Below are 22,652 nucleotides of genomic sequence, written 5' to 3'. Positions count from 1 at the left end.
TACAGTGTGGAAACAGGCCCTTCGGCCCAACAAGTCCACACCGACCCGCCGAAGCGCAACCCACCCATACCCCTACATTTACCCCTTACCTAACATTACGGGCAATTTAGCATGGCCAATTCACCTGACCCGAACATCTTTGGACTGTGGGAGGAAACCAGAGCACCTGGAGGAAACCCATGCAGACACGGGGAGAATGTGCAAACTCCACACAGTCAGTCGCCTGAGTTGGGAATTGAACCTGGGTCTCAATAGCTGTGAGGCAGCAGTGCTAACCACTGTGCCACCGTGCCGCCCATAAGGTGAAGGACGAGGTGCGCAGGTTTTGCAATTTCTGCTGTGGCTGGGGAGGGTACCGGGAGGGGAGGGTGGGTGGGTGGGGAGTGGACTTGACCAGGTAGTCGCAGAGGGAACAGCCTTTGCAGAAAGCGGATAGGAGTGGGGTCCAATTGGAGGTGCCGGAAATGTCGGCGGATGATGCGATTTATGCGGAGATTGGTGGGGTGGAAGGTGAGGACCAGGGGGTTCTGTCCTTGTTGTGGTTGGAGGAGTGGGGTTCAGGGGCGGAGGTGTGGGACGTGGATGAGATGCGTTGGAGGGTACCTTCAACCACAAGGGAGGGGAAGTTGCAATCTTTGAAAGGAGGCAGCCATCTGGGTGTGTTCTGTGGTGGAACTGTTCCACCTGAGAGACAATGAAGTCTGCAGATGCTGGAGATTAGAGTTGAGGGGTGTGGTGCTGGAAAAACACAGCAGGTCAGGCAACATCAGAGGAGCAAGAAAATCAATGTTTCAGGCCAGAACCAATTCTGATTCAGATTCGTGAAGGGCTCCAGGCCAAAATGTCGACTTTCCTACTCCTCAGATGCTGCCTGACCTGCTATGCTTTTCCAGCAACACACTCAACTCCAGTCCTCTCAGGAGTAGATGCAGTGGAGGTGGAGGAATTAGGAATACGGAACAACATTTTTGCAGGAGGTAGGGTGGGAGGAGGTGTAATCCAAATAGGTATGGGAGTCAGTGGGTTTGGAAAAAATGTCAGTGTTGAGTTGGTCATTGTTGATACAGATGGAGAGGCCCAGGAAGGGGAGAGAGATGTCAGAGACGGTCCAAGTGAAGTTAAGGTCGGGGTGAAATAGATGAATTGTCCAACCTCCTCATGGGAGCACAAGGTGGTGCCAATGCAGTCAATGTAGCAGAGGAAAAGATGGGGAGTGGTGCCGATGTAACTCTATGGATTGTTCTATGTAGCTAATGAAGAGACAGGCATAGCTGAGACCCATGTGGGTGCCCATGGCTACCTCTTTCGTCTGGAGGGAGGGGGAGGATTCGAAGGAGAAATTGTTGAGGGTGAGGACCAGTTCAGCCAAACGGCCAAAAGAGCAACAGTGGGAGGGTACTGTTGGGGACGTCGGGAGAGGAATTCCTGATGAAGGGCTTTTGCCCCAAACATCAATTTTTCCTGCCCCACAGATGCTCCATGACCTGCTGTGCTTTTCCAGCTCTAATCTCAACTCTAATGCGCAGTACTCACTTCTGCAAATGAATGGCAGAGCAAGCTCAAAAAGGGCTTATTTTCAATGTTTTTATTACTAGCATTTGGGACAACACTCCAGACTTGAACAGTTTTTGCTAGAAACATATTACAGTTTTATCAAGCCACCTATAAAAATAGTTGATCAAATTCTCAGATACACCTCAACAAAAACAATATAATTCATTATCCCGTTTTATTGTTCCCTCACACTTTCTCTCCAACATATTAGGCGTGGCCAAGTAGAGTACATGCTTCTGAGTTTGGGTGTCTTGCATTTTTCTCTAGTGAACCATTCTACAGACTTTTTTCCCCCAGATTTGTCTCCTCCCTTAGATGACAGAGTGTAATTTGAAGACCATTTTTAAAAGACTTGAGGTGCATATCTTGCAGTTCTACATTTTTAAAATAGTACACATACTGCTGATCGAATATCATTTGGTTTGAATAAGATGAGAGAGTCAAATTTGGCATAGTTAAATTTTTAAGACTAATTTATTTCCAAACTAGGTTTATAGTTTTCAGATAAAAAATGAGGTCTGCAGATGCTGGCGATCACAGTTGAAAATGTTTTGCTGGTTAAAGCACAGCAGGTTAGGCAGCATCCAAGGGATAGGAAATTCGACGTTTCGGGCATAAGCCCTTCATCAGGATTCCTGATGAAGGGCTTATGCCCGAAACGTCGAATTTCCTATCCCTTGGATGCTGCCTAACCTGCTGTGCTTTAACCAGCAACACGTTTTCAATTATAGTTTTCAGACACAGTTGAGCTGAATAACCTTTGTACCACTCTTGCAATAGAACAATGTTCAGTATCTTCCTTTGTTTTATAGATTTGGAAGTAATTTCAAGAGAGTGCTTCAACATGTGTTCCCTTCTTTAACGTGGTGGGTTGTACTCAATTGGCAGGCGTTTAAGTTTTTGTTTTGCTTCTTGTTTTTGAATGTATTGGGATATTGCAATGCAAAAATGCTTTAGAAATACTCGCTGAAATGGAAGTTGACATGGGGCACACAGACACAATATGGCCGCTGAGCCATAAATTGGTCACTCAGAACACAAGATGGCCACTGAGCTATTACACCAAAACATACACAGATACTGCCCGAGGTTAACAGGGTACCAATACAATAGACACAGAGCATAGATGATTAGTTTAAGGCGGGTGGGGGAAGAGAATATAGATCAGTCACGTCTATCGCCTGCTAAAGTATCTGAGTCCAGCCACCACCTTCAATAGAGATGTTAACTACCTGAGACTGCTTGTATACAAGTGTTAATACTTCAGGTCTGACGTAATGGAAAACTATCTTCCTTCTCAGGAAGAAGGATCAAGACCACTCAAACTGACAATGATTTGGTAATGTTTTCTGTAAACGAACCATGCTGTACAAACAAACACTCGAAACTTGAACTATTGTACCACAAAATGTATAAAATATCATGGCGTGCACAGAGAGTGAGAGGAACCTCAAATCTGACAGTCGTGCTGACAAACGCCTCTCTCTCCAGAGCTTTGATTTCTTTGTACAATAAACTCTGTCATTGAATCCAGGTTTTGACTCTGAGACTGGTGGTTTTCACCACAACGTATTTTTCAACTTCAAAGCAAGTGTTTTACAAGAACAATCATGCTGGTGGTCAGGAAATTTGACACGCTTGAAATACAGTGGATGCTACAGTTGCAAATACCTGAGACCAAGCAGCTTTCTCTCATCCTTCACTATTCTTCAGAAGAATCATTAAAAGGGCACAGTCATCTTGTGGCTTTTACCTCATTTCAAACCAAATAAGTTTCTGTTCTTGTTGAAGGCTTGGAAGAAACACCTTTATCCAGAGGAATGCTAACAATGTAGAACTTGCTTGCACAGGGACAGAATAAAAGTTATTTCAGAGAAAGGTAATTAAAAAGGGTCAAAGAAAATATAGAGGCTTAATCTGAAAGCATTAGATGAGGAATATGAAAGGAGTCTACAATAGTGCATTAAGACCTGCAATTGAAATATATATTCTATGTAACTATGATCAATTAGGTCCATCCAAAAATGTTTACACTTTAAAATGTTAACATGAAATACTTTTCACAAATCAAACAAAAGAATGTTACAGATGATTTGTTGCCACTTATCCTGATCAAAGAAAGATTCCCAACGGAACACTCTACTTTCAGCTGCAGTGAGTCAAGCAAAGTTAATTTTATTTCAGTCAAAAACACCAACTTTTTGAAATCTGGTATGTAATTGCAATCAAAACATGTAGTGCTAGTTTTCTCCACCCTAAGTTCTGCAAAGGCATGCTTTGGTTCAAAAAAAATTTGACAGATTATCAGATCACCAAAACTGTGCTTGATCCTCCCGGTTCCTCCACCCCAGTGAGAAGGGAAAAAGAAATTCTGTGCCAGACTAAGAAACACTATCCACGTCTCAGATCACAGCATGCCACACTGTTTTACAAAACAACTGTCCAGGATATCCATATCACAATACAGCAAATAGTTTATCATTAAGTCTGCATTCAGCAATTAAAACTTCTCCAAAGCTAGTCTATGACGGTTTGTAAGTAGATTCCCTGCAGTGGAAATGAGTCATAAGCAGAGGAACTGAGTTTCAAATTAAATCTGTACCAAATCAACAAATATCAGTCGGTTCAGCAATCTAGGCACTAGATTTATAAATACAAGTCATTACAGTTTAGTCACAAATGAGCAAGAGGAATTCAGCACAAAAAGAAAGAGCATGCTTCTGGAAGGATAGAAAATAGTTCAGGTGTGGAGCAAAATAAAAATGATTTTTTTTAAAAAGTGCCAAGGCGTTTTTAGGTCCAAGGAAAAGGAAATTAGCATCAACAAAACAGGCAACAATGAAATAGGTGAAAGTGAGGACTACAGAAGCTGGAAACCAGAGTTTAGATTAGAGTGGTGCTGGAAAAGCACAGCCGAGCAGGAAAATCAACGTTTCGGGCAAATGCCCTTCCATCAGGAATGGAGGCAGGGAGCCAATCTAATGTAAACTCAGGCAACAATGAAATGGCAAATACTTGACCCCAATAGGAAAATATTGGGATGGGTGTAAAGCAAACTATTGATACAATTGATTACTGTTTGGCATGATTGTCAAATATAAATTTAATCCATATTTTAGACGTGGAAAATGGAGCAACAACAACACAGCATTCGAGGCTGCATGCCACATGCTGAAAAATGGTATCAGAATAGGTGGATGTTTGATGGCCGGCATGGACACCGTATACTGAAGGGCCTCTTTCTAAGCTGTAAAAATTCGATGACACTAACAAAATAAACCCAAAAATTACTGAGGGCTCTGGGACTTGGCACGATCATTTCATAATTCACCAATCACTTTGCATTTACAAAGTGCACTTAGCATCAAAGTACACTGCAAAGTAAAGCAGCAAGCTGGAGGAGGAGGATTATAGTTGGAAGATTAATCAAATGTTGAATGAAAGTCATGGATTTTGAGGGAGGGATTTTCTAGAAGACATTGGATTTAAGGTGTATCTATTCATTCAAGAGAAAAGGGAGGATGGCTGATGATTTCTTGAGCAGGGTATATTTATGTTGGAATGGAGTGACATCACCCAAAGAAAGGGAACCATTTACTATGGGATCAGAGATGGAGACTAATAACAACTAAGGAGAGAATCTTGCACAAGTTATTAGACTGTCAAAGTATCAAAACAAACACCAGATTATAAAATAACCAGCAAAACATGTATCCTGAACCAGCCATGTGGCCCAACATGATTACTGAAGCCAAATTAATAGCAAAATTCAGATTTGCAGCATCCACTGTAACACAAAATGCTGGATAATCTTAGTAGATCTGGCATTATCTGTGGAGATAGAAAAAGCTAACATTGTGTTAAACAAGACTCTTCTTCAGATCATGGGAGTTAAACTAATCCATTTTCATAATTCTCAAGCATGTTTTCATTTCAGAAATTACTCATTTCCAGACTTGAAAACTTTAGTCAGGAACGTGAATACCGACAATTAACAAAAAGAAACTTGAAGAAATCTTTCATGCTGAAAAAAATGTTTAAGTGAATGAGAAGGTTTCCATGGAACATTTACAGGGTGGCCGCCATATCCACAGGTCCTATTTCAGTTACCTGCGGCTTACCACAGACTGAACATATTACATGAAACATTCCAGAACCAGGGACCACAGGGCTGAGGTAGGTCTTGGAAAATATTCCCCATGGGTGGTAGTTTGGGGGGGGGGGGGGGGGGGGGGGTGTAAATCCATAGTTGCAACAGCGATGCAACTACCTGCACCTGTCTTGCTATAATGGATTTGAGATTAATGAAGGTTAGACCATTGTAGTTAACATGGTGTGCGGATGTAGTCGATTCACTGTGCAACATCACCAAAACAATTCCATACTTATTAATTACCAAAACTGGGTTGATGAACCAACCACTACTTAATGAATGTCCTTTTCACTTCTCAGTGCCAATATAGAGATCCAATCATAGATCTCACGGTTTAATCGCCTTCTCTTACTTGTCGTAGCAAAGTCAAAATGATGTGCATACATTTCAATCATCTTAACTTTCCCACATCATTCAAACCAAAAAAGGGGTCACAAACGATCCTTGGGGTGTCAGCAACATTTGTGTAACAGTGTCACAAATAGCTACCACAGACTTGAATATTCAAGCTGAAATCATGTAAAGTGATGGAATCCATTCAGTAAGCACTACAAAAGGGTTTGTGGATTTTTCACTTTCAGTTTGTTCACACTATCTTTAACTGTAAAACCTGCGCCCACACCTCCTCCCTCACCTCTATCCAAGGCCCTAAAGGAGCCTTCCACATCCAAAGGTTTACCTGCACATCCACTAATATCATTTATTGTATCCGTTTCTCCCGATGCAGTCTCCTGGGGACTCTGGAGAGTCTGGACGCTTCCTAGCAGAGCGCTTTAGGGACACCCACAACAATCAACCACACCGCCCCGTGGCCCAACATTTCAACTCACCCTCCCACTCTGCCAAGGACATGGAGGTCCTGGACCTCCTTCACCACCGCTCCCTAACCAGCAGACGCCTGGAGGAAAAACGCCTCATCTTCCGACTCGGAACACTTCAACCCCAGGGCATCAATGTGGACTTCAACAGTTTCCTCATTTCCCCTTCCCCCACCTCACCCTAGTTCCAAATTTCCAGCTCAGCACTGTCCCCATGACTTGTCCGGACTTGTCCTACCTGCCCATCTCCTTTTCCACCTATCCACTCCACCCTCTCCTCCTTGACCTATCACCTTCATCCCCTCCCCCATTCACCCATTGTACTCCATGCTACTCTCTCCCCACCCCCACCCTCCTCTAGCTTATCTCTCCACGCTTCAGGCTCACTGCCTTTATTCATGAAAGGCTTTTGCCCGAAACGTCGATTTCGCTGCTCCTTGGATGCTGCCTGACCTGCTGTGCTCTTCCAGCACCACTAATCCAGAAACTGGTTTCCAGCATCTGCAGTCATTGTTTTTACCCCTTTTTTCTCATTTTATGATCTGCTCCAAAGAAATACTAAGCAGACAGACTGGCATGATCAAATGTAGATTTTCTCTCCCCACAAAACCTCCCACAATACACTCAGACAAACTGAACATTTCCCAAAGCTGAAAGCTGGAAGCAGAGAATTGGCAAAACGTGGGAAAGGCAGCATACATTTTTATTAGACACTTCTCTCTGCTCTCTAGTGCTTTCCAATGGAAGCATACATGCAATCGTAAGTTGAGATTGCATTCTACTCTGAAGTTGTGCACTTATGACGTGTGGGTATACCGGTTGCCACATGAAGACAACTAACAGCTCTGGAGCAAAATCATGAGGCAGGTAGATTCAAGCAATTTCTGACCAAATTCATCAACATTTTATCTTCACAAAATGGAAGAGTTATTTCAAAATCTGTACCGTGGATACTCAGATAATGGATTTAAAGTTTTAGAAGAGTGCTCTTTAAAACTTCACTTCATGCATAAACCACCCCATCAATCAAATCCAACCTAAGTTGTGACCCAAAGTACACAAAACTATTCTTCAAAATCTGCTACTCCAGAACTAATATTGCAGGTCCTCTAAGATGTGGTTTATCTAGCTGATCAGGTTCTCTAAAATACTAACATGCACTGGCTTTACATAGAAATTCACTCAACCTTTTTTCGGTATTTTGGTTTATTTTATTTTCACTATTTGTGTATTCAGACAAGTCATTAGAGGTAGGTTAAGGCCTCCCTGTACATGGATCCACTGTCCGTGCGCAGACTCATGTGCATTTGTGACCAGTTCGAACGGGCCTCGGGGGCCAAGGTAAACCGAGGCAAGAGCGAGGCCATGCTCTTCGGGAACTGGGCCGACCAATCCTCGATCCCCTTCACCATCAGGACCGACCACCTGAAGGTGCTGGGTATTTTGTTCGGGGGGGGGGGGCTGGGGCATGCACCAAGTCTTGGGAGGAGCGTATCAGTAAAGTGAGGCAGAAACTGGGCAGATGGAAGCTACAGTCGCTCTCCATCACAGGAAAAAACCTGGTCATCAGGAGTGAGGCACTGTCATTGCTGCTGTACGTGGCACAGGTCTGGTCTATTCCCAGAACCTGCGCCGCTGCAGTCGCCCGGGCCATCTTCCAGTTTATATGGAGTTCAAAGATGGACCGGGTCCGAAGGGACTCGCTGTACAAAGATCTGGGCAACGGGGGAAAAAATACACCCAATGCCACCCTCACCCTGATGGCCACCTTTATGTGTGGCTGCATCAAGCTGTATGTGGATCCCTGGTACGCAAACACCAAGTGTCACTACATACTGAGGTTCTACCTGCCCCTGGTGTTGCGAAGGATGGGCCTGGCCTCGCTGCTGCGGAACGCTCCGAGTAGTTGGACCATTCTGTATCACCTGTCTTTCATGGAGAAGTTTATGAAGAAAAACACCTTTGACCACAAGTCCATCAGGAAGTGGTCAGCACGTAGTGTCCTTGAGACCCTTCGGGAAAAGGAGAGGGCGGATCCTATCGAGCGGTTCCCTGAGCAGACTGTCAAAGCCATTTGGCAGAATGCCTCATCGCCTGAATTGTCCAACAAGCACCGAGACATGGCTTGGCTGGTGGTGAGAAGGGCTCTGCCTGCGAGATCCTTTATGCACGCCTGGACTCTCAGCCGCACCGCACGCTGCCCTCAAAGTAGCTGCCGGGGGGGGGGGGGGGGGTGAAGAGACTGTCACACATCTCCTTCCGGAATGTGCCTATGCAAAGGAAGTCTGGAGAGGAATGCAGTGGTGTTTGTCAAGGTTCATCCCGAGCGGCGCCGTGACGCGGGACTCCGTGCTCTACGGCCTGTTTCCCGGGATGCACACTGAGACGAACATCAACTGTGCCTGGAGGATCATCAACTCGGTGAAGAACGCTCTCTGGGCGGTCCGAAACCTGTTGATCTTCCAGCTGAACGAGTTGACCCCGACTGAGTGTTGCAGACTGGCACATTCCAAGGTCCAGGACTATGTGAGGGACGTGCTGAAGTTTGGGGCAGCTGCCGCCAAGGCACGGTGGGGAAAGACCACTGTTTAACATCTGCCTGCCTAAAGAAGAACAGGGGGCGCATGCAGTCATTTGGGCTCTGCTGATGCCTCAGCTAAATATATGGGCATATGAGCGAGAAATGCACAGACCTGTATATAACAATGATAATTTCTGATCTGTGTATGTAAATGTTGACATATGTATGGCATGACCAAAATGTACAGACCATCAAATTATTTTATGGTTATTTTACAAATAAAGTATATTTTTGAAACTAAAAAAATGAATTAAAAAAATACACTAACAATTGAGTACAATTTTAAAGGAGATAATTAGCTATCAGCACTTTGCCAAGTCTCAAACAAAAACACAAACAATGACATCTTAAATCACTGGTTCCACATCAATAAGTGTGACTATTTGAACAATATCTTCAAACAAATCTTGCATTTAAAGATTACTTTTGTCCCCAACAAATATGCAACATATTTGAACCAATACTACAATGGCTATTAACATTTTGAAGAGTGCCTGTGTGAACATTTAGCCAATGCAAGGAATTCTGTTTTCATAACAGGGGAAGAACCAAGACTTCATTTATAAAGTTAAGTATGCATAGTCAACAATTGAAGGCAGAATCAGTGCCAAATTGAAACAACCTAAGCCATCATTCTTCAGTGAGTATTACAGAAAAAAATAAAAGAAATGTTGAAAAAAAATGCTAAGGCCTTTCACCAGACCTGAAATATGAAGTCTTTGCTCCTAATACAAATGCTGTTTGACCTGGTAATCAAACAAACAACTGCGGGTGCTGAATGCTTCTTCATGAAGAAGGACCATTTCGTGAAGAAGCATTAATTCTTTCTTTCTAGATGCTGTCAGACCTGCTGAGGTTTTCCTGCCTAACCTGATGATTGTTCAGATTTCTAGCATTTGTCGTATTCTGCTTTTTTGTTATGATGGCAGAGTCTGATATACTGTACAGGTAAATCTTCCAGCAATGGTCACAAATAGCATCAGGTGTGTGAAGCTGAGTCATTTCACTCCTTGCACTGCATGTGGGGAACACCATTATGGCAACCCCAGCTGACACAAAACCAACAAGAATTCTGAGCTCGAAGACATTAATACTTTGCTAACTTTCTTTTCCATAAAATCAAAACATTCAAAATACTAAGTCACCTTGGTGAAGGTTTTCTTTTAAAAGTGACTAAGATGTTCCAATTTCCTGTCATTGGAATTAAAATATGCCTTCAGAAAGCACTAAACCCATTCATAGCCATCAAGTTCTGTGACAGCAGACAATGGAGGCATTAACTAGGACTGGCTCATGACTACAGCTGGTTTAATACCATTCAAAAGAATCTACACAGAAGCTGGCCAGTTTTGGAAACTCAGTGCCAAACCTAAAAAACATACAGATCCACGGCTAAGAAAAAATACCCAACAGGAATTTTAATCAGATCTTTCCACAGACTTTAACAGAACTGAAACCCAAGTACAAAGACATCAAAAAAACCTGCCCAAAGGCAAGATAACATTTCTTGCAAGATTGCCTGCAGGGACATAAAAAGTACAGTCTTTAAGAGCCTTCAGTCAATCCAAAAATAGGATTATTAGAGCATCAGGCAAGTAGAAGACATTCATCCAGTTTAAAATGAACATTTCAAAAAAAGCTACAACTTAACAGATGAGTGAAGTAATTCCATCCTCTTGCACACAGTAGTTTGGAATCATCCATTACAATATATCCTATCCTAAAGCTTGATTCAAGTTTTTGCATTCATTACACTATCCAGAAGGCCAGTCACAGAATTTGTGCCAAGTGCTTCTTAACAGGAGTCCTCAAATTGCATTTGATCAGTTTCTGTATCAAAAGGTATGGTGTTGGAAATGCAGAGCTGAAAATGTGTTGCTGGAAAAGCGCAGCAGGTCAGGCAACATCCAAGGAACAGGAAATTCGACGTTTCGGGCATAAGCCCTTCTTCAGGAATGTCCGAAACGTCAAATTTCCTGTTCCTTGGATGCTGCCTGACCTGCTGCACTTTTCCAGCAACACATTTTCATCTCTGATCTTCAGCATCTGCAGACCTCACTTTCTCCTGCTGGAAATGCAGTCAAGCAGCAGGAGAGCCGACATTTCGAGCATAAGTTGTTCTTCATCTCCTCATTCCTGATGGAGTTTTTGCTTGAAACGCGATTCTGCTGTTCCTTGGATGCTGCCTGATCAGATGTGCTTTTCCAGCACCACACTTTTTGACTCTGATCTGCAGTCCTTACTTTCTCCTAGTTGATTATAACCTTACTGTGAAGCCTCTTCCAAGGATGACATTCAACCTTGACATTCTCCACCTCCCTCTTCAAGGATCTCTGAGTTTCTCTCCTACTGTACCCCCCAGATCATCTCCTCTGCCCTGAAGCTCTTCAGTCACATCCTGAAGCAGACCTGCGACTATAGCCACATCTCCTACCTCAGTGCCTGCCTATGCAACCGACTGATTCCATATGGGGTCCTGACTACATTCACAGTCCTGATCCCGAAACGTCGATTCTCCTGCTCCGCAGATGCTGCCTCACCTACTGAGCTTTTCTAGCACCACACACTCGACTCAGGTCTCCAGCATCTGCAGTCCTTATTTTCTCCTAAAAATGTGTTTGTAGCCAAGTTGGATGGTGAGGGGGAAGAAAGAAAATACATGTCACATTTCTGAACTTTAGATGTATGCTGTTGTCAAGGAATTCAATAAAAATTTGAAGTGCGGAACTGTTAATATGATCCTTATCTGGAGGTCAGACAAATGTAACAGCTCACTCACTCATCTGTGTACCATATATTCTGTTTCACATCAAGGATCTAATACTCTATTGAAGTTTATCCCAAAGATGGAGAGTTTTTTTATTCCAAAGGACATAATGGAATTGAATTCAAAATACATGGAATGGGTTCATTCATGCAAAGTACTGTATTATCTAAGGACTCAAATGGTGGTACTCAAGATTGAAGCTGAAAATGTGTTGCTGGTTAAAGCACAGCAGGTTAGGCAGCATCCAAGGAACAGGAAATTCGACGTTTCAGGCCAGAGCCCTTCATCAGGAATGAGGAGTGTGTGTCAGGCAGGCTAAGATAAAAGGCAGGGAGGAGGGACTTGGGGGAGGGGCGATGGCAATGTGATAGGTGGAAGGAGGTCAAGGTGAGGGTGATAGGCTGGACACACTTTCCTCATTCCTGATGAAGGGCTCTGGCCCGAAACGTCGAATTTCCTGTTCCTTGGATGCTGCCTAACCTGCTGTGCTTTAACCAGCAACACATTTTCAGCTCTGATCTCCAGCATCTGCAGACCTCACTTTTTACTCAAGATTGAAGGTCTTGGAAGCTTCTAAGGATCTTTGTTGGACATGCGGTAGGGTGAGCATGGAAAAAGAGTAAGATAAGGTTAAGAAAAGTATCTCAAAGAAATAAAATTGGTAAGAAAAAAGATCACCTCATACAAATGGCGTTGACATAAGTTTGCGACTCTCATGATAGACCCAAAGGCAAACAGAGGGTCAAAATTAGCTTGAACAGGACAGAAAAAATGCAAAAATCCAGCTCAGTTTGAGCAGTCTTCCAAGAATTAAGTTTTAATGCAAAATTGGTATGATATTCAGAACTTCAAGACATTTTTCCTTTTTCTTGAATTAAAAATAATGGCTGACAAGAAGTAAAAAGGACTAAAGAAAATGTAATTATTGGCATACCTACATTCATGCTTGTTTTAATTTCCTAAGTTGGACACAGCACCAACCAAATTAAAAAGAGTCACCAATTATTAAAACACGTATCAGTTGATGTCTAATTTGCATTCTGACCAACTCCTTCAGACCAGGAGACTGCACTCAAAGCCAAGGCTACATACGCTGTACAAAAACATTATTGTACAGGACCTTGACTACCGTTGCACTATTTTGATGACAAACAAACATTATAAAACTGAAAAGCCATATGTGGAAATCAAATTTGCAGAAAAACAAGATTGCATACACAGGACATAACAGTCAATGCAGCCTGGAGGTGTAAAATCCCAAATGACAAGCTCAACTCTCAGTCTACTCAACAACAGGTCATATTGTGTTTTATTTAAATATTTGTGCTAATTTATTAACTGCAGCCTCAACAGCCTTCATCTTTTTTTATCTGCTCTGACCCTTTTGTGTCTGCTTTAACCTCTTATTGTAATGCAATTTGGGCTACACAATGGCACAGCACATCAGCTTTTCAGTGACCTACACCACAAAATGCTCAAAAATGGATTTGTGTAAAGATGCTTCACACAGCTGCTTCTCAGGCTCAGACACACTCGCGCTTCTCCTTGGGGAGGGAAGATTGAACCGGCACATCCCTCATCATCATTATTGCTTACAAATATGCAGACATTTAGAAGCAGAATTCCACCCCCTTTCCTCAGCCAAGGAAGATAGGTGCATAAAGCTGCCAGGCTCTTGTAACTGTCAAATTCTGCAGATTCTTGAAATCTGAAACAAACCCAAAGGATGTTGGAGAAACTCAGCACATCTGGCAGCAGCTATGGAAAAAGAAGCAGAGCAAAATGTTTCAAGTCTTGTATTACTCTTCTTCAGAAGAATTTGCTAGATTTGTTCCTAGATCTTGCAGGGGCAAGGGGAAATAAAATTGTACAAAACAAATTTAGTTTAAATGCCATGTAGCACCTGGTAACCAGCCAGTGTATATGATCAAGCTGAAGCATGCAAGAAGGTGAATGAACAGCAACAAATATTTTAGGTTAACAGTACAGACAATTAACAATTGCAAATACTTGGAACTGATTACTAGTCTCAGGTCTAACCACAGTAATTCAGAAGGCATCAATAAACACAAAACCTTTTAAATTGTCCCCTGCAATTAGGCTGGTATTTTGTATAGTAATTGTTCTCAGATTGGGTATAATTTCACACAGGCTTCACAGGCTTTTATTTTGCATTTGCTCAGTTTCTTGTAATGGTAGCATCTGCTGACACCAACTGTCAATGCACTTCCTGTTCTTAATGCAGGGTAATTTTCACACAAGAGTATTCCTTGTCCAGTATTACACAGGATAATCAATTATAGGAATCAAAGACAAGCAATCTCAAAGGGATTCACATCATGTGGGTTAAAAGATGTAAAATTTACAACTCTGGCTAAAAAGCAAGATTATAATTTCAAACATCACTGATTTATACATTGTTTGTCTTACAAAAGATTGCCTTTAGCTTTCTCTCTCCACGTCCTGAAGCAGACAGAAATAGAACATTTTAAAACAGTGTTGCTTAACAAACTCTGACAATTTAAATTTCTCAACTTTTGAAACTTAGGGAGATTTGGTAACAATATTTAGACAATTGAATTAATTCAGGCTTTATATAATATGTAGCATGTTTGTTTCGAGAAGAACAGCAGTCACTGCACTCTATACTATGACTGAGTGCAACTTGCGTACACAGAAGGAACAAAAAGCTTATTTCTAAAAGTTCAATAATATTTCAATCAACAATTCATTACTAAGAATCAAGATAGTTAATGTACAACTCTAGAACATAAAATTTGAATGTATTGTTTAAGTTTTGCAATACACAGTGACCAGTAGTCTCTCTTCAATGGTGCAATACACTGAGAAAGAAACACCAACACAACTTTGAACGTAACATGAAAAATCCATATATGGCAAACAGCTTACCTGGCATCGCCTTTACCGAGATTGGCATTAGCCGGACTTAGAATGGTCTGATTGCCTTCAACATCTATAATACATTTTGTGTTCAAATCAATCTCTAAAAACAAAAATGAGACATCATTTACTAAAAGAAATTGAGGCAGGAAAAATAACACTGATACATCTTCAAAACATTTTTAAAACTATATCAGAAGACATCATAAAGCAGCTAAATATTTCATATACCTGTAAAAGTAAACATTTTCAAAAGTACTTCCATAAATTAAAAATTATGACTTCATTTATCATCCCTTAATGATTTCCTCCAACCTTGCATTTTTGCTTGCACTTCCCAACCCTTTTTGTTCACCTGCAGTCTTGATGATTGCTTATTATTCATCTATGCTATTCTGACTCACTGCAACTCCCTACCAAGTTTCCTGCACCTCCTTCAATTTCAGAAATCTCAACAATCCTTTTCTCAACCACACCTTAGGCTGTCAACAATCTTCTTCAAATTATCCATTTTCCTTGACATCTCTTTTTGCTTCCCTACTGAATGTGAAGCAGATTTGACTGTTCCTTGATGAGCAGCTCTACAACAATGCAACTACAAAAAAGCAACATCAAGTGCATCACCAAGTTGTTCCCATGCACCTCCACCACTAACGCACAGGTCTTTGGCAGCCGCTCCCAACTTCACCCTCTACCAAAACCCCACTCGTTTACACAGTGTCCGGAGTATAAAATATCCCAATGTTCTTCACAACAGCATTACAAAACAAGACAAGACATGACACCAGGTAACATAAGGAGATATTAAGTTAGATTGTCAAAAGAGATGAGTTTCCAAGAGTACTTAAAAGGGAAAAAAAAATGTAGAGATTGAGATGTGTAACAAGGGCTTTTCGAAGTTTCAGGCTTAGGCAGGTGAAGAAACTGTCACCATGCTAAAGTAATTTAAAAACTGGGATGTAATCAAGGCCAGAATTCATGATTCTCAAATTAGAGGTGGTCATGAATTAGTAACATTGTCAATGAAGTCAATCTAGAGACCCCAGTTAATGCTCTGGGTACTTGAGTCGAAATCACAACACGACAAAAGGCAAAATTTAAAATGGATAAACCTGAAATTAAAAACTAGTCAAATGGTGACAATGAAGCCATTGCCAATCTCATTAAAACCCATCTGTTTCATGAATATCTTTAGGGAAGAGAAATCTGCCATTCTTACCTGGTCTAGTCTACGTGAGAGTCCACATTCATGATATTTTTAAAGTTACCTTTGAAATGGTCTAGAAATCACTCAGTCACATCCATTCTCCAGAAAGTCTAACATACCATCTGGTGTCAACCAAGGCACAGGAAATGACAATGGCCATGTCACCTGGCTGGAGTCCAAAATTGCTTTACCTGTCCCATTGTTTCATCAAGCAACAGCCTGACACTGTATGTAAAATATGATTCCACGAGAACAACATTTTCTAAGACATCACCACCACAAATGTAGGCATAGAGGCATTCAATCAAGAGGTCGCTACATTCAGAGTCTTCAACATGGAGTCTGGAATCAATGAAGCCTTATAGCATCAGGTCCAATATGGGCAAGGAAAACACCTACTGATGATTATTACATACTTGGAGGACTCACCAAGAGACTTTGGGTGGGGGACTTCCAATGGTCAGCAGCAATAGTCACTCAGTAGCGTCATTACTGACCAACCTTGCCAAGCTCTAAAGGGCTTGGCTGCAACACTGGGCTGCAGCAGGGAAGCAACCAGAAGGAAAAACTTACTCAACCTTATTAGTCTACCTATCGCAGATATATCTGGCCTTAACAGTATCAGAAGAACTGACCATTATACAGTCCTTGTGGAGATGAAGTCCCTCATCTCATTGGGGATACCTTTTGTCATGTTGTGTGGCAGTACCACTGTGCCAAATGAAATAAATTTCCAACAAATCAATTCAAGATTGGGCATCCATTAACCACAACAGCTGCAGAATTACATTAAACCATAATGTCATCACATGGCCCAATATATCTGCCACTCCACCGTTAACACTGGGCCAGAAGATGCAACCTGTCAAACCTGGTACACAAGGACTGGAAGGCATTCCAGCACCAGGAATATCTTTTTGAAAAAAGGCATCAACTTGAACTACAACACAGGATTACCTGTATACCAAGAAGCATAGACAACTGAAAACTTGTACTTCAGATCTAACCTAGCCCCTATCCAACTTGTTCCTATACAGCTACAATACTGACATCTTCCTAGCAAGATGAAAATTGCCCAGGTCCTTCCTACCCAGAAAGAGTAGGGTAAATACAGCTATCCAATTACTGCCCTGTCCGCCTAATCTCAAAGTGATGAAAGGCGTCATCAATTACACTATCAACCTGCACTCGTTCAACATTAATTTGCTCACTCATGTTCAGATTAGATTCTGCCAGGGCCACACCACTCCCAACCTCATTACAACATTGTGCTATGTTTACAAAACAAAAAGGGCTAAAATTCCTTGACAACAAGAGAGCATTTGACTGGGAGCAGCATCAAGGAGCCCAAGAAAATTAGGTTCAATGGGAATCAAGGAAGACATTGTGCTGGTCAGAGTCATACCAAGAACAAAGGAAGATGGTAGTGATGGTCACAGGAATCGCTGCAGATACTTTCTAATCAACCTGTTCAGAGATGCTATCACACATGTCTGGAGCAGGTGGGACTTAAACCTGTGTCTGCTGGCCAAGGTGTAGGGACACTACCATCGCATCACAGGAATCTCTATAGTGCCTGATGTCAAACCATCTTTAGCAGCTTTATCGATGACTCTCCTCCATCAAGTCAGATATGGAAATATTAACTAATGCCTACACAATGTTTAGCACTATCCACAACTCCTCAGATATTGAGGAACTCATGTCTAAAAGCAGAAAAACCTGGAAAACTTACAGGTTTCAGCTCATAAGCAGTAAGGAAAGTACACTTTACACAAGTGTTAGCAATGACTAGAAGCTAAAACTGGACCAGCTATGTAAATAATAAAGCTACACCAGCAGTTCAGAGGGTGGGAATTTAGCGAGTAACTTTTGACTCCTCAAAGCTTATCTACCACCGACAAGATAGAAGTCAGGAGCGCGATGGAATACTTTCCACTTAACCGGATGGCTGCATATCCAATAAGCACACAAAAAACTCAACACTATCCAATACAAAGCAACCTATTTGAATGGCACCCCATCTAACATCTTCAACATTCATTCCATGTACCATGCACAGCGGCAGCACTATCTACAAGATGCACTGCAACAATTGAACAACGCTCGTTCACCAGCAGCTCTTAAACCTGTAATCTCTAGCATCTAATGGACAGGACAGTAGATGCATGGATACACCACTCCTCCAAAAGTTCCCCTTGAAGATAAACACCATTCTGATTTGGAACCACATCATTCCTTCACTGTTGCTGGACTAAATCTGGGAACTCCCTCCCAACTAGCACTGTGGGTGCACTTCCTCATGTGGACTACAGCAGTTCAAAACATCAATTTATCTCTGCCTTTTCATGGGAAATTAGGTATGGATCCTGTGAATTAATTTTTCAAAGTCTTAGCAGAGTATACGGCTGAAGGAGATTACAAAAGACAAGTAGGGGTAAGATTATTGATAAATTTGAAACAAGGCTGAAAATTTTAAACTTCTGCCACCGCTTAAACAGAAGCCAACGAAGGTTAGTGAACACATGACAATAGAGGAATGCGATCCAGTGCAATTAGCAGAAAGGTATCAGAGGTTTGGATGACCATAGGTGTACAAAACGTAGACTGGGAAACCAGTCATCATGAAGTTACGAATGAGGGTTTCACCAGCAGAAAAGCTGAGACAGGAGAAATCTGATTAATGTTATGCATGTGAAAATAGGCAGTTTTCACAGTTGTAGTGATGGCACAAAAATCTCAAATATGAAGTTGAATGCACATCTTGGAGGTCAAATGCGACAAAGGTCAAAAACAAATTTAATTTCATAGTTAAGAGCAAGGGTAGTAGATACATGGGAACAAAGTCACCTGCAAGTTCCCTCTAAACCACTTACCATCCTGACTTGGAAATATACTGCCATTTCTTCAGCATCATTGAATCAAAAATCTGAAATTCCCTAATGGCTTTGTCAGTTTACCTGCAGTGCATGGAGAGAAACGGTTCAAGACAGCAGTTCACCACAACTTTCTCAAAAGGAAATTAAGGAGGGTAATAAATGCTTGGCACCCCAGGAGTGAATGTTTAAAATTGCCATGCATATACTAGATCTCTGACATTGATACAGAGAGGTAAAAATCAGTTGTGGTTCCCACTCCTGAACATTACCTCATTGCTCTTGGGGAAGCACATTCATACAGAGTATTGCCAAAAAGAGCATCTGCAATAATTTGGCTACTCTCCTTCAACCATTCTACCTCCCCATCAACAGCCCACATTTCAGCTTACAAATGAACAATGAGTCAAGATAACGGGTATTGGAAATTCATGCTTTTGAGGAAGAAAGTTTGCAGAGGAAAATCAACAACATCCTTGGGATTTGCACTGATAAGAAATTTAACAAGACTAGCCATGTAAATACTATGGCTACTGAAGCAAATCAGAGGCAATGAATTCTATGGTGAGTAACTCACTTCCTCATTCTCCATGACATAACCACCATCTATAAAGGCACAAGTCAGGAATGAGATGGAATTTTCTCCATATTTCTGATCCACCAACACTTAAAGAGTTTGACATCAGCCCATTTGATAGACATTTCCTTGGTGATTGAGGTATTGCGGCAACAGTGTACTGTCCCTATTCAAAATGCACGCCAACAACTCAACAAGCCTCCTTCAAAATCTCCCAAACAGGATAGATGATGTCAGAGAGCATCACTGCCTGCATGGTTCTCTCCAATGAAACAGCAACGTTGCAAAATAGGAGTAGGCCATTTCAACCCTTCAAGCCTGCTCTCCCATTCAACACAATCATAACTGATCATCAAACTTAGTACCGTGTTCCCAATTTCTTCCCAAACCCTTTGATCTCTGAAGCCCCAAGAACTTTATTAATACCTTCTTGAAAATATTCAATGTTTTGACTTCAATTGATTTCTGTGGCAGAGAATTCTGCAAATCCCTACTCACTTTTTTTTAATTCATTCACAGATGAAGCCATTGCTGGCAAGGCCACTAGTTGTTGCCCATTCCTAATTGCCCAGAGGGCAGTTGAGAGTCAACCACATTGCTGAGAGTCTGAAGTCACATATGGGTCATACCAGATAAGGATGGTAGATTTCCTTCCTTAAAAGGAGATTAAAGAATCAAATGCCTATTTTTCACAAACAATTGTTTCATGCTCATTATTAAACTCTCAAATTCTACCATGTGCCCTGACAGAATTTGAATTTCAATCCCCAAAACTTTACCTGGGGTCTCTGGATTAACAGTCCAGCAATTATAATTTCTCCTCCCGAGGGCTAATTGGCCTATCCGATATCCTTAACCAATGACTGGGAAGTCGAAAACCATTGGGAACATCCTTCCTGCATTTACCTTGTCTAATCCGGTTACAGTTTCATACGTTTTTATGAAATCACCACTCATTCTTCTGAACTCCAATCAACATAGTTCTAACCAGTTTTCCTTCATATTTCTTCAGACTCCTTTCACTGCATCAGTCCTGCCACCCTAGAATTTAGTCTAGTAAATCTTTGTTACACTCCCTCCATAGCCAGAACAGTTCTCTATCCATGGCAGTAGCCCCCCCCAACCCACAAACTTAGATGCTAAGCTCGAATGTGGGACCATACAAAAAGCCTCAAAGTCCAAGAAAACTACATCTACCAGCTCTTATCAATATATCAATTCTACTAGTCATATCCTCGAAAAATTTCAAACAGATTTAATCATGATTTCCTTTAGCAAATCCATGCTGACTGTGTTGAATTCTGTAACTGCAATTAAATCTTCTATAATGGATTCTAACATTGTCCCTATTAATGTCAGACTAACCGGTCTATAATTCCCCATTTTCTCTGTACATCCTTAGTTTTAAAAAAAGATGGAATCACATGAACTATCCTCCAATCCATTAGATCTATTCCAGAGTTTACATAATCTTGAAAGATTGCCACCACTGCATCCACCATTTTTAGGGTCACTTCCTGAAGTACCCAGAGATGTAGATTATCAGGCCCTGGGAATTTACCAGTCTTTAATCTCAATTTCCCCAACACCATTTCCCTACAAATATTGATTTCTTTCCTTAAATGATTTAGATAAGGCAAATAAATGTCATTTTGTCAAATTTCCTGCCCTGTCTTGAAAGTATACAGCTATTCCTTCATGTGATTGGGTCAAAAAGCTGGAACTTCTTTCCTAAAAGACTACGGATCTATCTGCAACAGCTAAACTGGTGAAGTTCAAGAAAGGTGGCTCACTACCACCTAATCAAAGGCAATTAAAGGAAGATAAAAAATGTTGGCCTTTAGCAAGAAAGCTCAAATCCCATAAAAGAAAAATAAAACAGAAAAAAAAGCAAAAGTTATAAGGACCAGTTAAACAAGTTCACCATGCTGTGACAGATGCGCTTTGAAATTTTAAGAAGTGGGTAAATTCTAATTCTTTTCTGTACCTGACAACACGTGCTTTTCAGACTGTCTCTTTCATGAAGATTTCCCTACCTAAAATATAGGAAAACTGATAATTCCAACTTTAGCATACCATGGGTTATACACTAGCTGAAAGATACTTAAAAGAACAATCTTGTCACTCGAATCAGTAATACTTCCTAGACATGAATGAGCAGAAGCTACCATTCTAACTGACATTCCCTGTGGGTAAGTCGCTAGCCTGCATTTTCTTTTACCCCCTTTAAATATGTATCAACACTGCAAACATTCAGTTAAGGAAATCCTGTCACAAACCACATCCTACCAATTTGCGACATACCTTGATACTAATAATGCTGTGAAATCTCCAATCCACTATTTATTATAATTAGTGACGAATATTAAAATGGTCTGACGGTTAAGAGCCAGATGCCTTTTGCATAATGTGTCCAAATTATCTGAGCATTTTAAAACACAGGACATACAAGTTCATTCAGATTCTTATTTTTAGAAAGCTTATGAAGTGAAAAAGAACAAGCAAAAGAGAAACAGAAACAAATCAGATCTCTACTTGTCCCAAGTCAAATGACCCATTGTATACTATTTTAACAATCCTTTCTACCCTGTGGTGTTGACGTCAACTGGAGCAGTCTCAGTCAATTCAGGCAAAGGTCAGAAAACTAACCCAGAAAAGTCATTCACAAACGATGAACAGAATTATGTTAACTTAAACCCCCAATGTTTAAAACAAATAAGGACAGAATATCTATTCCAGCTGATTTTGCATTCTTCTCATATTCACTTGGTTAACTGGAGTAACAAACCGAATCAGGAACCAACACCACCAATCATTGGAAAAATTCAAATCACATGTCAGCAACAAAAGTGCCATCTGCTAGATTTACCTACATGCAAAAAAGTGAATTGAGTACTGCAAACATTAGTTAGTTTGCAACTGACAGTGGAGTAATTTTAGAAATGTTCTTGACAGCTGAGATTCACAAATACAATCAATAAGCATGCCAGCATTTCACTCATCAACAGGTCTAAACATTGCATAGCTTCTAATTAAGGAGGCACTAGAGACGGGGATATTGAGATCCTAATACCTCAACGTTGTTTTCTGTTTACAAGGAAAAATTTTAAAAAGATGCAAGTGTAGAATAAACATCGAGAAGGATGTTAAGTAGACGTTCGGGATGTTTCTGATACTTGGGAGGGAGTGCCATTTGCTTACAGCACTCGAGCCAAGAG

At 41.3% G+C, this 22,652-nt stretch overlaps 1 protein-coding gene across 4 annotated transcripts in view; it reads right to left on the bottom strand.

Moving 5' to 3' along the window:
• The window catches only part of LOC132819649 (kinesin-like protein KIF13B), a 176,139-nt gene that overhangs the window by 123,773 nt on the left and 29,714 nt on the right, over positions 1–22,652 (bottom strand). For all 4 annotated transcript variants that reach the window (XM_060831252.1, XM_060831253.1, XM_060831254.1 and 1 more), the window contains exon 2: positions 14,784–14,877. In XM_060831252.1, coding sequence (XP_060687235.1) covers positions 14,784–14,877 — 94 coding nt within the window. The remainder of the gene's footprint in view (positions 1–14,783; positions 14,878–22,652) is intronic.

Source organism: Hemiscyllium ocellatum, chromosome 10 (assembly GCF_020745735.1).
Source record: "Hemiscyllium ocellatum isolate sHemOce1 chromosome 10, sHemOce1.pat.X.cur, whole genome shotgun sequence".
Taxonomy (NCBI): domain Eukaryota; kingdom Metazoa; phylum Chordata; class Chondrichthyes; order Orectolobiformes; family Hemiscylliidae; genus Hemiscyllium; species Hemiscyllium ocellatum.
The sequence above is the reverse complement of the archived record's forward strand: the minus strand, read 5'-3'. Positions and strand labels throughout refer to the sequence as shown.